The 13697-nt window shown below is 40.8% G+C and overlaps 1 protein-coding gene across 1 annotated transcript in view; it reads left to right on the top strand.

The window, feature by feature from the left end:
- LOC120020998 (astrotactin-2-like) overlaps window positions 1-13697 on the top strand; it is a 521153-nt gene that overhangs the window by 74861 nt on the left and 432595 nt on the right. The window contains exon 2 of the mRNA XM_038964662.1: window positions 2535-2722. Within this exon, the coding sequence (XP_038820590.1) occupies window positions 2535-2722 (188 nt within the window). The remainder of the gene's footprint in view (window positions 1-2534; window positions 2723-13697) is intronic.

The following is a 13697-nucleotide window of genomic DNA, read 5'->3' as shown; positions in this document are numbered from 1 at the left end:
GTTGATGCGATACGGCATTCGCCTCACTCTTGAGAAGAGAGCTCTAATGGTTCAACCATTTCTCTTTCTCATTCTCTTTGTGTAAAGTCAGCCATGCTTCTCCTTTGCTCTCAGGGGCTTGTGTAATGGCTGCAATGACACACCTCAGGGTTGTCCTTTCTCTCCGCTGGGTAGACATTCCATCCCTGACGCCCTTGCTGGGACCTTACATGCTTCAACCTCGTCTTCCCACACACAGGCATGCAAACTAACCAACATGCACGCACACACATACGCACACACATACGCACACACATACGCACACACACACACACACACACACACACACACACACACACACACACACACACACACACACACACACACACACACACACACACACACACACACACACACACACACACACACACACACACACACACACACACACACAACAGCCTCTGTATCCTGCTAACGTCTCAATGTTTGCCCAATAACAACACTCATGGCAGGCTTTTGTCTTTGTACAGTGTCCACCCAAGTGATTACCAGCCAAAATGGCTCTGTTATATCTGTCCCCTCTATTCGTTTAAATGGCTGCCTCTGATGAGTGCCACCTCTTTGTTAGACCTGAGAACATCCTCTTTCAAGCTCAATAGCCAAATCTCCAAATATGAGAAGCTGCAGATTAAACACAGCAATGTGCTTTCGATGGGTGCTTGAAATTTCACAGCCTACTAATTTTAATCCTACTATAGCACAGTCAGCATCCATTTATGAGAGGGAAATATGCTGAAAGCGTACTTTCTGGAGGCTTTTGAAAAGTTTCCCACCTGATTGTCCCATGAGGAGCCAGAAATGTAGATCCCTGTACAATAATACAGTGGTTAGCATATCCTCCAGCTCATCCTCTATATGGCTGTTTTAGTGTTCATGGTAGATGATCATACTGCCCTTGTTAAGAAGTTCTGATACAGTGAGGGCACACAGGAATAGAACATTAAGGACGTGTCCACAAATCTGTCAAAGAATCTGGACTCTTTAGTGTGGTGTCAGAGAGCATCCCATACCATACTGTGCCATATCAATATCAAGTCCCTCTACCTCTACCCCTGTCCTTGAAGCCCTAGCGCTCCTGATGTATGTGTGTGCCCTGTACTGGAAGGGCAGTGGCAGTGATGAGGGCAGCTCACAGAGTACTCTTCTCCTGCCGTGTCCACTGACCCAGGGTCAGTAGGTTAATGACCAGCGCCACTGAAAGCCATCCCTCATTCTGTACCTGCCACTGGTCTGGGAGCAGCTCCCGTCCCCCTGTCACTGACCTTGTCACCCACCCCTGACAAATACTGTATCAAGCACATAGCTCCCAGAGGCTGTCTCAGTACCCAGCGACCACATAGCCCCAGCAGTCGATAGCATCACAGTCCTGTGCTTTGATCCCTATCTGGCCAACTTGGCTTTTTTCCTCCCTGCTTTTATTTCTCCCACCAACCTGCCCACTAAATCTAATCTCACTTGGCTTTGTTAAAATCTTTCAAAGTTGCGCCTCGTCTTTTTAGATTTTTTTCTCGCTGGCTTCTTTCCTTTTTCAATTGATCCACTTCCCCTCTGGTGTCATAGCTCTTTATGCTAATGCCAATGGCCTGTTCATGCTAATGTATTCATTAGGTTTACAGGACTTTTGATGATTTGCGGAGAGCGCAGTGAGGCAACGTGTCACGATCGTCTAATGAATTAACGGACCAAGGCGCAGCGTACGTAGAGTTCCACATGTTTAATCAGATGAAACTCACAAAAAACAATAAACAGCAAACAAAACGTGAGGTCAATGGAGTGCTCACAGGCAACTACACACAAACAAGATCCCACAAAAACCAGTGGGGAAATGGCTGCCTAAATATGATCCCCAATCAGAGACAACGATAAACAGCGGCCTCTGATTGGGAACCATACCAACATAGAAATAAATGCACTAGATCACCCACCCTAGTCACACCCCGACCTAACCAAAATAGAGAATAAAAAGGCTCTCTATGATCAGGGCATGACACAACATTTGACAATAAAATGGAATCCTAGGTGACGGTTAACGAACGGAATGACACCCATTGTCTTGTTCCCATGTGTTAGTACACTACTAATTTTAATTGTTTATACAAATAAGCAGCATGCAAGCAAAAGTCTAAGCTATCTACTGTTGATACAGCTACCTCCAGGGGGGCAGCCGAGTCTTGACCTTAAGAGAGAGCAAGCACTTCACTGGAATGTTAATGAAAACTTATCACAGACTTCTGAGTCACCCCTGAACTTTCACTTCACTTTCCCCACAGATGCATGTTCCTCTCACAGACACAGATAAACACACACACACACACACACACACACACACACACACACACACACACACACACACACACACACACACACACACACACACACACACACACACACACACACACACACACACACACACACTCACACACACACACACACACACAGTGCCAATTGTTTATTTCACAAAATCTCTCTTTCTCTCTCTCTCTTTCTATCTGTAGAGATGTCAGGTACTGGGGGAGACATATCTCAGGTGCATTGGAAGCAGCAGTGGTTGGAGAATGGGACTCTGTATTTCCACGTGTCCATGAGCACCTCTGAGCAGCTGATCCAGACCACCGTGCCTACGGCCCGGGAACCTGCTCACGTCCTGCACGAACACATGCACCTGCTTCACATCTCTGTTATGGTAAGAAACACATACAGTCGTGGCCAAAAGTTTTGAGAATGACACAAATATACATTTTCACAAAGTCTGCTGCTTCAGTGTCTTTAGATATTTTTGTCAGATGTTACTATGGAAAACTGAAGTATAATTACAAGCATTTCATAAGTGTCAAAGGCTTTTATTGAGAATTACATGAAGTTGATGCAAAGAGTCAATATTTGCAGTGTTGACCCTTCTTTTTCAAGACCTCTGCAATCCGCCCTTGCATGCTGTCAATTATCTTCTGGGCCACATCCTGACTGATGGCAGCCCATTCTTGCATAATCAATGCTTGGAGTTTGTAAGAATTTGTGGGGTTTTGTTTGTCCACCCGCCTCTTGAGGATTGACCACAAGTTCTCAATGGGATTAAGGTCTGGGGAGTTTCCTGGACATGGACCCAAAATATTGATGTTTTGTTCCCCGAGCCACTTAGTTATCACTTTTGCCTTATAGCAAGGTGCTCCGTCATGCTGGAAAAGGCATTGTTCGTCACCAAACTGTTCCTGGATGGTTGGGAGAAGTTGCTCTCGGAGGATGTGTTGGTACCATTCTTTATTCATGGCTGTGTTCTTAGGCAAAATTGTGAGTGAGCCCACTCCCTTGGCTGAGAAGCAACCCCACATATGAATGGTCTCAGGATGCTTTACTGTTGGCATGACACAGGACTGATGGTAGCGCTCACCTTGTCTTCTCCTGACAAGCTTTTTTCCGGATATCCCAAACAATCGGAAAGGGGATTCATCAGAGAAAATTACTTTACTCCAGTCCTCAGCAGTCCAATCCCTGTACCTTTTTCAGAATATCAGTCTGTCCCTGATGTTTTTCCTGGAGAGAAGTGGCTTCTTTGCTGCCCTTCTTGACACCAGGCCATCCTCCAAAAGTCTTCGCCTCACTGTGCATGCAGATGCACTCACACCTGCCTGCTGCCATTCCTGAGCAAGCTCTGTACTCGTGGTGCCCCAATCCCGCAGATGAATCAACTTTAGGAGACGGTCCTGGCACTTGCTGGACTTTCTTGGGCGCCCTGAAGCCTTCTTCACAACAATTGAACCGCTCTCCTTGAAGTTCTTGATAATCCAATAAATGGTTGATTTAGGTGCAATCTTACTGGCAGCAATATCCTTGCCTGTGAAGCCCTTTTTGTGCAAAGCAATGATGACGGCACGTGTTTCCTTGCAGGCAACCATGATTGACAGAGGAGGAACAATGATTCCAAGCACCACCCTCCTTTTGAAGCTTCCAGTCTGTTAATCGAACTCAATCAGCATGACAGAGTGATCTCCAGCCGTGTCCTCGTCAACACTCACACCTGTGTTAACGAGAGAATCACTGACATGATGTCAGCTGGTCCTTTTGTGGCAGGGCTGAAATGCAGTGGAAATGTTTTTGGGGAATTCGGTTCATTTGCATGGCAAAGAAGGACTTTGCAATTAATTGCAATTCATCTGATCCATCTTCATAACATTCTGGAGTATATGCAAATTGCCATCATACAAACTGAGGCAGCAGACTGTGAAAATTAATATTTGTATCATTCTCAAAACCTTTGGCCACGACTGCACACACACATGCATGTTCACACGCACCCCCACACACAAACACACATCCTTTAACAACAGCTTTGTGATAGAAGCACCTACAGATGGGCACGCATTTCACACATCTCCTTTGTTCTTCTGAAAACATAAACATACCAACAAACCTTCTCAAACATGTGCACCTTTACACCTCTACTACCATATCCATCTGTTCACCTGCCTCTGCATGCTCCATAAGTTTCTACTGCTCTCCTATAGGTCGTTATCAATAAAATATCACAATACGGTGCAAAGTGTTCGATTTGGCTGCTGGGGGCAAGGAGATCCCCCAGCTCTGCTAAAACCATTGACAACTTGGGGGCGTTTTCAAAGGATTGTTAAATAAATGTAACTATTTGGTTTTAATATCACCACCTCTTGAAGAGCAGTCAGAACTACACTTTTCGGATTATTCCATGCAAAATAATTGTCAAATTTACCTCTATCATCAGAGTTATACAGAAATTAACTGCATGCTTTTCATGATCAGGAAACACGAATTGATCATATATTTTCAGACATGTGAAGGTAACCTATCCATTTGGCATGTAGCTAGCTAAGCAAACAACATGTGTCATTTAGCTTGCTTCCAAAGAGATTAGGTTTTTGGAAAAAGCTTGACATCGGCAAGTTCTCATCCTGGTAAAGTTGTCAGTCGAACTACTGTCATCATCACTGTAGATAGCAAGCAAATATAGCCGTCTAGTTTACCCCCTGAAAGTTAGTCAATTTGGCATGGCATGGTCCGTCAACCAGCAAACTGGATTAAACACTCTTAAAAACAATGTGGAAAAGGGGATAATGTTGGAGAAAAAAGTACATTAGGTCTACTTACCATTATGTTTAGCCAACTGTACAAAGTCTCTACTGGCAGCTTGTAAAGTACAGTATATGCACCCTTCTGCTGCTTGACAGGCAGAGCCCAAAAAGGATGGGAAATTAACCTAAACAACTCATACTGGTCAGGTATAGTTCACTTTTATTTTATATCACTCAAATAGCCAATATTTAGAGATATTGTGAGGCTACCCTCCCATATCTGAAATGACATGATCAATTGATGTTTACTGATCATGAAAAGCATACAGTTAATTTCTGTATAATTCTGATGATAGAGGTTAATTTGACAATTGTTTTGCATGGAATAATCTGAAATGTGTAGTTGTGACTATGCTCTTCAAGAGGTGATGATATTACAACCAAATAGTTCAGATTTATTTAACAATCCCTTGAAAACGGCACACAGTTGTCAATGGTTTTAGCGGCGCTGGGGATCTCCTTGTCGCCCAGCAGGCAAATCGAACACTCTGCACCTTATTGTGACATTTTATTGATAACAACCTATACACCTACACACATCTCTCTTCTTCAATCCATTAGACACCTCTCCACTGGTATGTCCTTACAAGTATTCTCTCCATTCAACTATCTCCTCTCACATCTCTCCAGTCCCCTCTCTTCACTTCTCCACACTCTTTTTGCTCTCCTCTTTCTCACGTCTCACTCCTCTCTTTCTTTCTTATATTATCTCTTTTCCTTGCTCCAGACATCACTTCTCATCTCTCCAACTTAATCACCTCTCAATACATTCCTCTTTTCTCTGCCCCTTTTGACCCCTCTCTCTACCTCCACCCCATCCTCACATCTCTTCACATCCCCTTCTCTCTGCCTCTCTCTTTCTCTCTCTTTCCCCCTCTATCTTTCCTTTTTTCTTTGCCTCTTGACTCACTGTCCTCAGGGGAATTAGTGCTGGGCGATATGGCCAAAATATCATATCCCGGTATTGTAATAAAAAATTGACGGTATGACAGTATTTGACAGTATTTTATGTTTTTAAATTATACAATTTCTTAATTTGCTCTATAAGTAGTGCATGACCTCAGGGTGGCAACACATACATTCTAAGTGATTTAAATGGGTCTTTCTCCATTCTGATTGTTTTATACTGTTCAATTCAACTTCAACCCCATTCTTTTTTTTAGCATTTTCATAAATTTCTGTATTTCCTGCACTCATTTGAGAAAATTCCCACACTGCCATGTAGGACTGCACGGTATGGGCAAACAATCTAAACCTGATTTCGAACCAAATGTTGCAATAGCGATTTTACTTGTGATTTGGAGCAGAACACTTGGGTGAAATGTTGGAATCATGGAAATGGAATGATTATTCTAATTCGAAGGAAAATGCCAGGGAGGAATTATTGTGATTATTGTGAGGGTAAGAACCAAAGTGTTTTTTTAGGAACCAAAGTGTTGATAATTGTTTCCTAAGGGACCCTATAATCTTTGGCTACATTGACTGTTTAATCTTAGCTACTTCATGTAGCTAACATATTAATGCTTCTTGTATTCCTCTTTGATTTAGAAGGTACTGCTGCACAAACAACATGCTGATTTAGGTCTACACCATCACTGGTATTATCAGGCTGTATAACTAATTATGTTTGCTCTGACTCAGTACATTTATTAGCTAGCTACCTAGTGTTTAGCATTAGCGGCTAACAAGATTTAGGCCCAACTTGCAAAGAAAAGACAAACTAGCTGTTTTCAGATGTAAGCAACACAAACTAATAGTGTAATTTTAGAACACTACTGGATTTATATGAAGAAGCAAAGTGAAAACAGCATTGTTGTCATCAACATTGTTGCATGTGCTGCATTGACCACGCAGACTGAAGGCAAGTGTCTCGTGGTCTAGGAACAACAAAGAGAGAGAGCAGAGAGAGATGACTCAAGTAGTGAAGTAAACTATAAAAATGGACGTTAAACACGGCGTACCACATTTAACAAACCAAACATTCAAATACTGTTATAGAAGGTAAAGTAAAAACCCAAACCGGTCATTGCATCAATACCGGTATATGGTAAAATACGCTATACTGCCCAGCCCTAAGGGGAATTGCTGCATCATGTGCATCATCCATCCATGCTGTTCGATGCAAATCTCTCACCCACCCTCAATGTGTCCCTCTGCTGACTAGCACTGTTTCAGGGCATAAACATTAGCAGGCTCTGTTTTTAAATATCACTCCACTGAGTGACGAGCCAGAGGTCATTCCGGGCAAGCTGGTTGTGCGATCTAAAGTGGGTTCAAGCTCAGAGCAGACCTTATTTCATGCTTTCAGTTACCCCTCTTGGTTTTCTTTTGATACTTCCACTTGGACTTGATGTGAATGGTAGCATGTGTGTTTATCCGTGCGGAATCTCATCATCTGTGAAATTGGGGAAGGATATTGAATAGGAAGGAAGGGGATCAGGAAACACGGTGTATGCGTCTGGCCTCGGGGCCCAGGATGTCTCCTGGCTCTTTGCATCATTAAGTGTAATTCTGTCAGTTCTGTGACAGGTTCAAGTCTGAGTGCTCTATTCTTTTGACATTGAGCTGTCGGTTTCTCTCTCCCCCATTCCTCCTACGTTCAGTCTCTCCATCACATACGTGGAAAGGACATCTTATTGGCATGGAACTCTGACAACCTTTTGAATTGTGCAGTTTATTCTGATTTGTTTAGATCATAATGTGTCCATATTATTGGAATTTCAATTGCTCTATTAATATATACATTACCGGTTTTAGAACACCTATTCATTCAAAGGTTTTTATGTATTTTTACTATTTTCTACATTGTAGAATAATAGTGAAGACATCAAAACTATGAAATAACATATGGAATAATGTAGGAACCACAAAAGTGTTAAACAAATCAAAATATATTTTACATTTGAGATTCTTCAAATAGCCACCCTTTGCCTTGATGACAGCTTTGCACACTCTTGGCATTCTCTCAACCAGTTTCATGAGGTAGTCACCTGGAAAGCATTTCAATTAACAGGTGTGCCTTGTTAAAAGTTAATTTGTGGAATTTCTTTCCTTCTTAATGCATTTGAGCCAATCAGTTGTGTGGTATACAGAAGATAGTCCTATTCGGTAAAAGACCAAGCCCATATTATGGCAAGAATAGCTCAAATAAACAAAGATAAACGACAGTCCATCATTACTTTAAGACATGAAGGTCAGTCAATATGGAACATTTCAAGAACTTTGAAAGTTTATTCAAGTGCACTTGCAAAAAACATCAAGCGCTATGATGAAACTGACTCTCATGAGGACCGCCACAGTAATGGAAGACACAGAGTTAAGAAAATGCAGCCCAAAGGACACCAATAAGAAGAAGAGACTTGCTTGGGCCAAGAAACACTAGCAATGGACATTAAACTGGTGGAAATTTGTCCTTTGGTCTGGAGTCCAAAAGGGATATTTTTGGTTCCAACCGCTGCATCTTTGTGAGATGCGGTGTAGGTGAACGAATGATCTCCGCATGTGTATTTCCAACCTTAACGCATGGAGGAGGAGTTGTTATGGTGTGGGGGTGCTTTGTTGGTGACACTGTCTGTGATTTATTTTGAATTCAAGGCACACTTAACCAGCATGGTTACCACATTATTCTGCAGCGATAGGCCATCCCATTGGGCTTAGTGGGACTATCATTTGTTTTTCAACAGGACAATGACCCAACAATTTGGCTCCCGAGTGGCACAGCAGTCTAAGGCACTGCATCTCAGTGCTAGAGGCGTCACTACAGACCCTGGTTTGATTCCAGGCTGTATCACAACCGGCTGTGATTTGGAGTCCCATAGGGCGGCACATTTAAAAAACAGATTAAAAAAAACGCCTTATGGAACAGCGCGGACTGTGAAGCAACACATGTATACATGATAACATACGCACTATATATACACATGGATTTAGTACTGTATATATGTGGTAGTGGTGGAGTAGGGGCCTGGGGGTGAATGTATTGTAATTTTGCTGGACCCCAGGAAGAGTAGGGCCCTGCGTCGTCCGGGTTAGGGTTTGGCCGGGCCGTCATTGTAAATAAGAATTTGTTCTTAACTGACTTGCCTAGTTAAATAAAGGTTAAATCAAATATACAAAAATACAAAAAACACACCTCCAGGCTGTGTAAGGGCTATTTTACCAAGAAGGAGAGTGCTGCATCAACCCAATAATTATAATACACACAATAATTCACGTTTCTTGTTACTGCAGGATTATTTTCCTACCGTGAGAAACGGATCAAATTAAGATCCTGCATCTGTATAGAGTGCTAGCATTCAAATTAAGAAGCATTTTACCTTAAATAATGTGCAGTATGGAGCTCACAAAGGCACATTTACTGCCCCAAGGTAAGCATTACTTTCAGCAGACAAGATAAATGTATGATCTTATGTGCTAAATAAAATGCTCTTATGTTTTCAAAGTACACTTAGCTTTTCACCAAACATGACCCTACAGTGATCATAACTAAAATGTGTATATCCCTATTACCATATCATTAAAAATGTAGACATTCACTGTATGATCTTAACATTAAAATCAAATTACTATTTAAACACAAAGACATATTTCTCCTTTTTTGATCTGCCTTGCCAAAAATAACACGAAACGCACAACTTAAAGTTCATTTCAAAAAGTGTCGGGCATGCCATTAAACTCACTTAAGTAAGGAACAAGGACAAGCTTTCATTCTTCCACTCTAATTGGCTGACTTGTCAATCATGTGGAACAAGCGAAAGCACACCAGGATAATGATGATTTTATAGGTTACACTTAGACCTCTGTGTCTCAGATGATAGGCTGCTGCCAGCTGTACTAGCCTCGAGATTCAGATAATGAGCTTCCTCTTACTCATGATGAAGAACAAATAAGGGAATTAAATATAGGTTGTGAAAATCGGTGACATGAGGACCAAAAGGTAAATGTTTTGTTATTCAATGAAGAAAAAGTCGAGTTGGATCAGGGGTCTGTGGCCATTAGCTGTGCTTCCCCAAAGCTTCTCTCATTAGCCTCTCTTAACTTTTCCAGTTATTTGGAAATATTTGATTAGGGGAAAGTGTGCATGACACATGCATAAATTATGTCTTTAGGGAAATGGTCAAATGGATGTATACCTTTGAATTGGTATTCAGTATAGAAATGTGGTCGGGAGGGCTGTGTTTTCCATTGCTCTGTTTTAAGTGCTCATTAGCATATTTAAACCCATTGACTATCAATTCCAGGAAACTTTTCCGGCATTACGAAGAACTTTCCTTCTGCTGTTATGCTGGTCAACCAGAACCAGTCACACTAAGAGCCCCTAGCTTGATCAGTCCTGACTCAGACCCCCGTCATGACCTTCTATGCCCCTGACTCCCCCCCTGTCTGGCCTTGCTACATTACCGTGTCTGGTCCGAGACCGTCTGGTCGTAGGGGGTACATTAGCATGCGCCGGGCACTCGTCGGCTCCCCTTACATAAGCGTTTACAGCAGCTCCGCTCCCTGCATGGCTAATGTTGTGTCTGTTCCAGCAGCCTTGCCTGGAGGGCTTTATGGGACACCACTGATTCGAGCTCTCATCCTCAACGTCGAGTGATCAAACACTTGCGTTGAAGGTACCACACAGAAAGTATAATGGTGGTCAGCGAAGCTTTTGTTTTTCGCTGCTTTTTGGGTGGTTATCTTAGGGCATTTGCTGACAGGTTTTAGGATAACTCACACTGGCCTATAGTTATAAAGCCTGAATAAGCCCATTGGAAATCAACCCACTACTGTGTTATTAACATGTAATAATAGCTTCGGAAGCGCCTTGGTTGTCTTAGCATAGGGACTGAGAAGAGGATGGCTTGCTTTGCACTCTCTTGTCATTACCATTGATCCATGCCGTTTACCAATAATTGGGCATTATGCTAACCCAGTTGCTCTGGTGGCCTACGTACTTATTGTGCAAAGGCTGTGGGAGATAATTGCCAAACCTTGCAGAGCAGCTAGTGCCAAGCTTACAATTCGGGCTCTCAAACAGAGAAGGAAATGGAAAAGAGAGGAAACAAAGGCATACTGTAGAATGTTATCCTCCTGCATCCTATCTGCCAGAGCCATTCATGCACAAGTCGGAATTAAATGGAATCGATAGTGATGAAGCAGTCTCTGACAGATCCTTTTACATTCCCCCTCAGAGCCAGAGAAGGAAGTGCGGCGCGTGGAATTATTAACACCTAGTGCTAACCACTTTGCCGCCACAAAAGAGTCACAGTGGCTGTTTGATCAGGCTTGCGAGATGTACTTCGCCACGCATTAAACAAAACAGAGAGAGAGAGAGAGAGAGAGAGAGAGAGAGAGAGAGAGAGAGAGAGAGAGAGAGAGAGAGAGAGAGAGAGAGAGAGAGAGAGAGAGAGAGAGAGAGAGCAAAAGCAATTTCCCTGCCTCACTGGAACCCCCATTCCCCCCAGAACAGAATCCATCCATGTTTTAGGAATCTCAAGCTAAGATATATGAGGATAGGAGGACTAGGCACAGAGTGTGTGCATCTGTTTCTGGCACAGTAAGGATGGGAATGAAATACAATACTCTGCAATACTATTGTCAAATTTCAAAGAGAAAAAAACAGATTTATTGTCAGCCATAGTAGTGGTAAGGTGGATATTTCTTACATAAATGACGACACGTTTGGGTTCACTAGGAGGACAAGTAGTATTTTACTCAATGGGACGCAATAACGGCTGGCAGCTACCGAGCCTTTCATATGCCATGTAACGTAACATAATCTTCCCATTCTCTCAGATCTTGGCGTGAGTGCTGGGTGTACATATCTTGCAAAGCAGAAAGCAGAAATAGGAAATTCAGCCATTCGTAAACCATAAATATAGATATGTGTGGAATGCTACATAAATCATAAAGATAGATATGTGTGAAATGCTACATAAATCATAAAGATAGATATGTGTGAAATGCTACATAAACCATAAAGATAGATATGTGTGGAATGCTACATAAATCATAAAGATAGATATGTGTGGAATGCTACATAAATCATAAAGATAGATATGTGTGAAATGCTACATAAATCATAAAGATAGATATGTGTGGAATGCTACATAAATCATAAATATAGATATGTGTGAAATGCTACATAAATCATAAAGATAGATATGTGTGGAATGCTACATAAATCATAAAGATAGATATGTGTGAAATGCTACATAAACCATAAAGATAGATATGTGTGGAATGCTACATAAATCATAAAGATAGATATGTGTGAAATGCTACATAAATCATAAAGATAGATATGTGTGAAATGCTACATAAATCATAAAGATAGATATGTGTGAAATGCTACATAAATCATAAAGATAGATATGTGTGAAATGCTACATAAATCATAAAGATAGATATGTGTGAAATGCTACATAAATCATAAAGATAGATATGTGTGGAATGCTACATAAATCATAAAGATAGATATGTGTGGAATGCTACATAAATCATAAAGATAGATATGTGTGAAATGCTACATAAATCATAAAGATAGATATGTGTGGAATGCTACATAAATCATAAAGATAGATATGTGTGGAATGCTACATAAATCATAAAGATAGATATGTGTGAAATGCTACATAAATCATAAAGATAGATATGTGTGGAATGCTACATAAATCATAAAGATAGATATGTGTGAAATGCTACATAAATCATAAAGATAGATATGTGTGGAATGCTACATAAATCATAAAGATAGATATGTGTGGAATGCTACATAAATCATAAAGATAGATATGTGTGAAATGCTACATAAATCATAAAGATAGATATGTGTCTAATGCTACATAAATCATAAAGATAGATATGTGTGAAATGCTACATAAATCATAAATATAGATATGTGTGGAATGCTACATAAATCATAAAGATAGATATGTGTGAAATGCTACATAAACCATAAAGATAGATATGTGTGGAATGCTACATAAACCATAAAGATAGATATGTGTGGAATGCTACATAAATCATAAAGATAGATATGTGTGAAATGCTACATAAACCATAAATATAGATATGTGTGAAATGCTACATAAATCATAAAGATAGATATGTGTGGAATGCTACATAAATCATAAATATAGATATGTGTGGAATGCTACATAAATCATAAAGATAGATATGTGTGGAATGCTACATAAATCATAAAGATAGATATGTGTGAAATGCTACATAAACCATAAAGATAGATATGTGTGGAATGCTACATAAAGATAGATATGTGTGGAATGCTACATAAATCATAAAGATAGATATGTGTGAAATGCTACATAAACCATAAAGATAGATATGTGTGGAATGCTACATAAACCATAAAGATAGATATGTGTGGAATGCTACATAAATCATAAAGATAGATATGTGTGGAATGCTACATAAACCATAAAGATAGATACAGTATGTGTGAAATGCTACCTTTTAGACAAGCACTAAAGACAATGAATAATCTATCGTTTAGAACCATGAACCTATTCATTTTCACACCACTGCATCCATTACTAGGCTCATTCATTCCCATTA

This window comes from Salvelinus namaycush, chromosome 26, assembly GCF_016432855.1.
Source record: "Salvelinus namaycush isolate Seneca chromosome 26, SaNama_1.0, whole genome shotgun sequence".
Taxonomy (NCBI): Eukaryota; Metazoa; Chordata; class Actinopteri; order Salmoniformes; family Salmonidae; genus Salvelinus; species Salvelinus namaycush.
The sequence above is the reverse complement of the archived record's forward strand: the minus strand, read 5'-3'. Positions and strand labels throughout refer to the sequence as shown.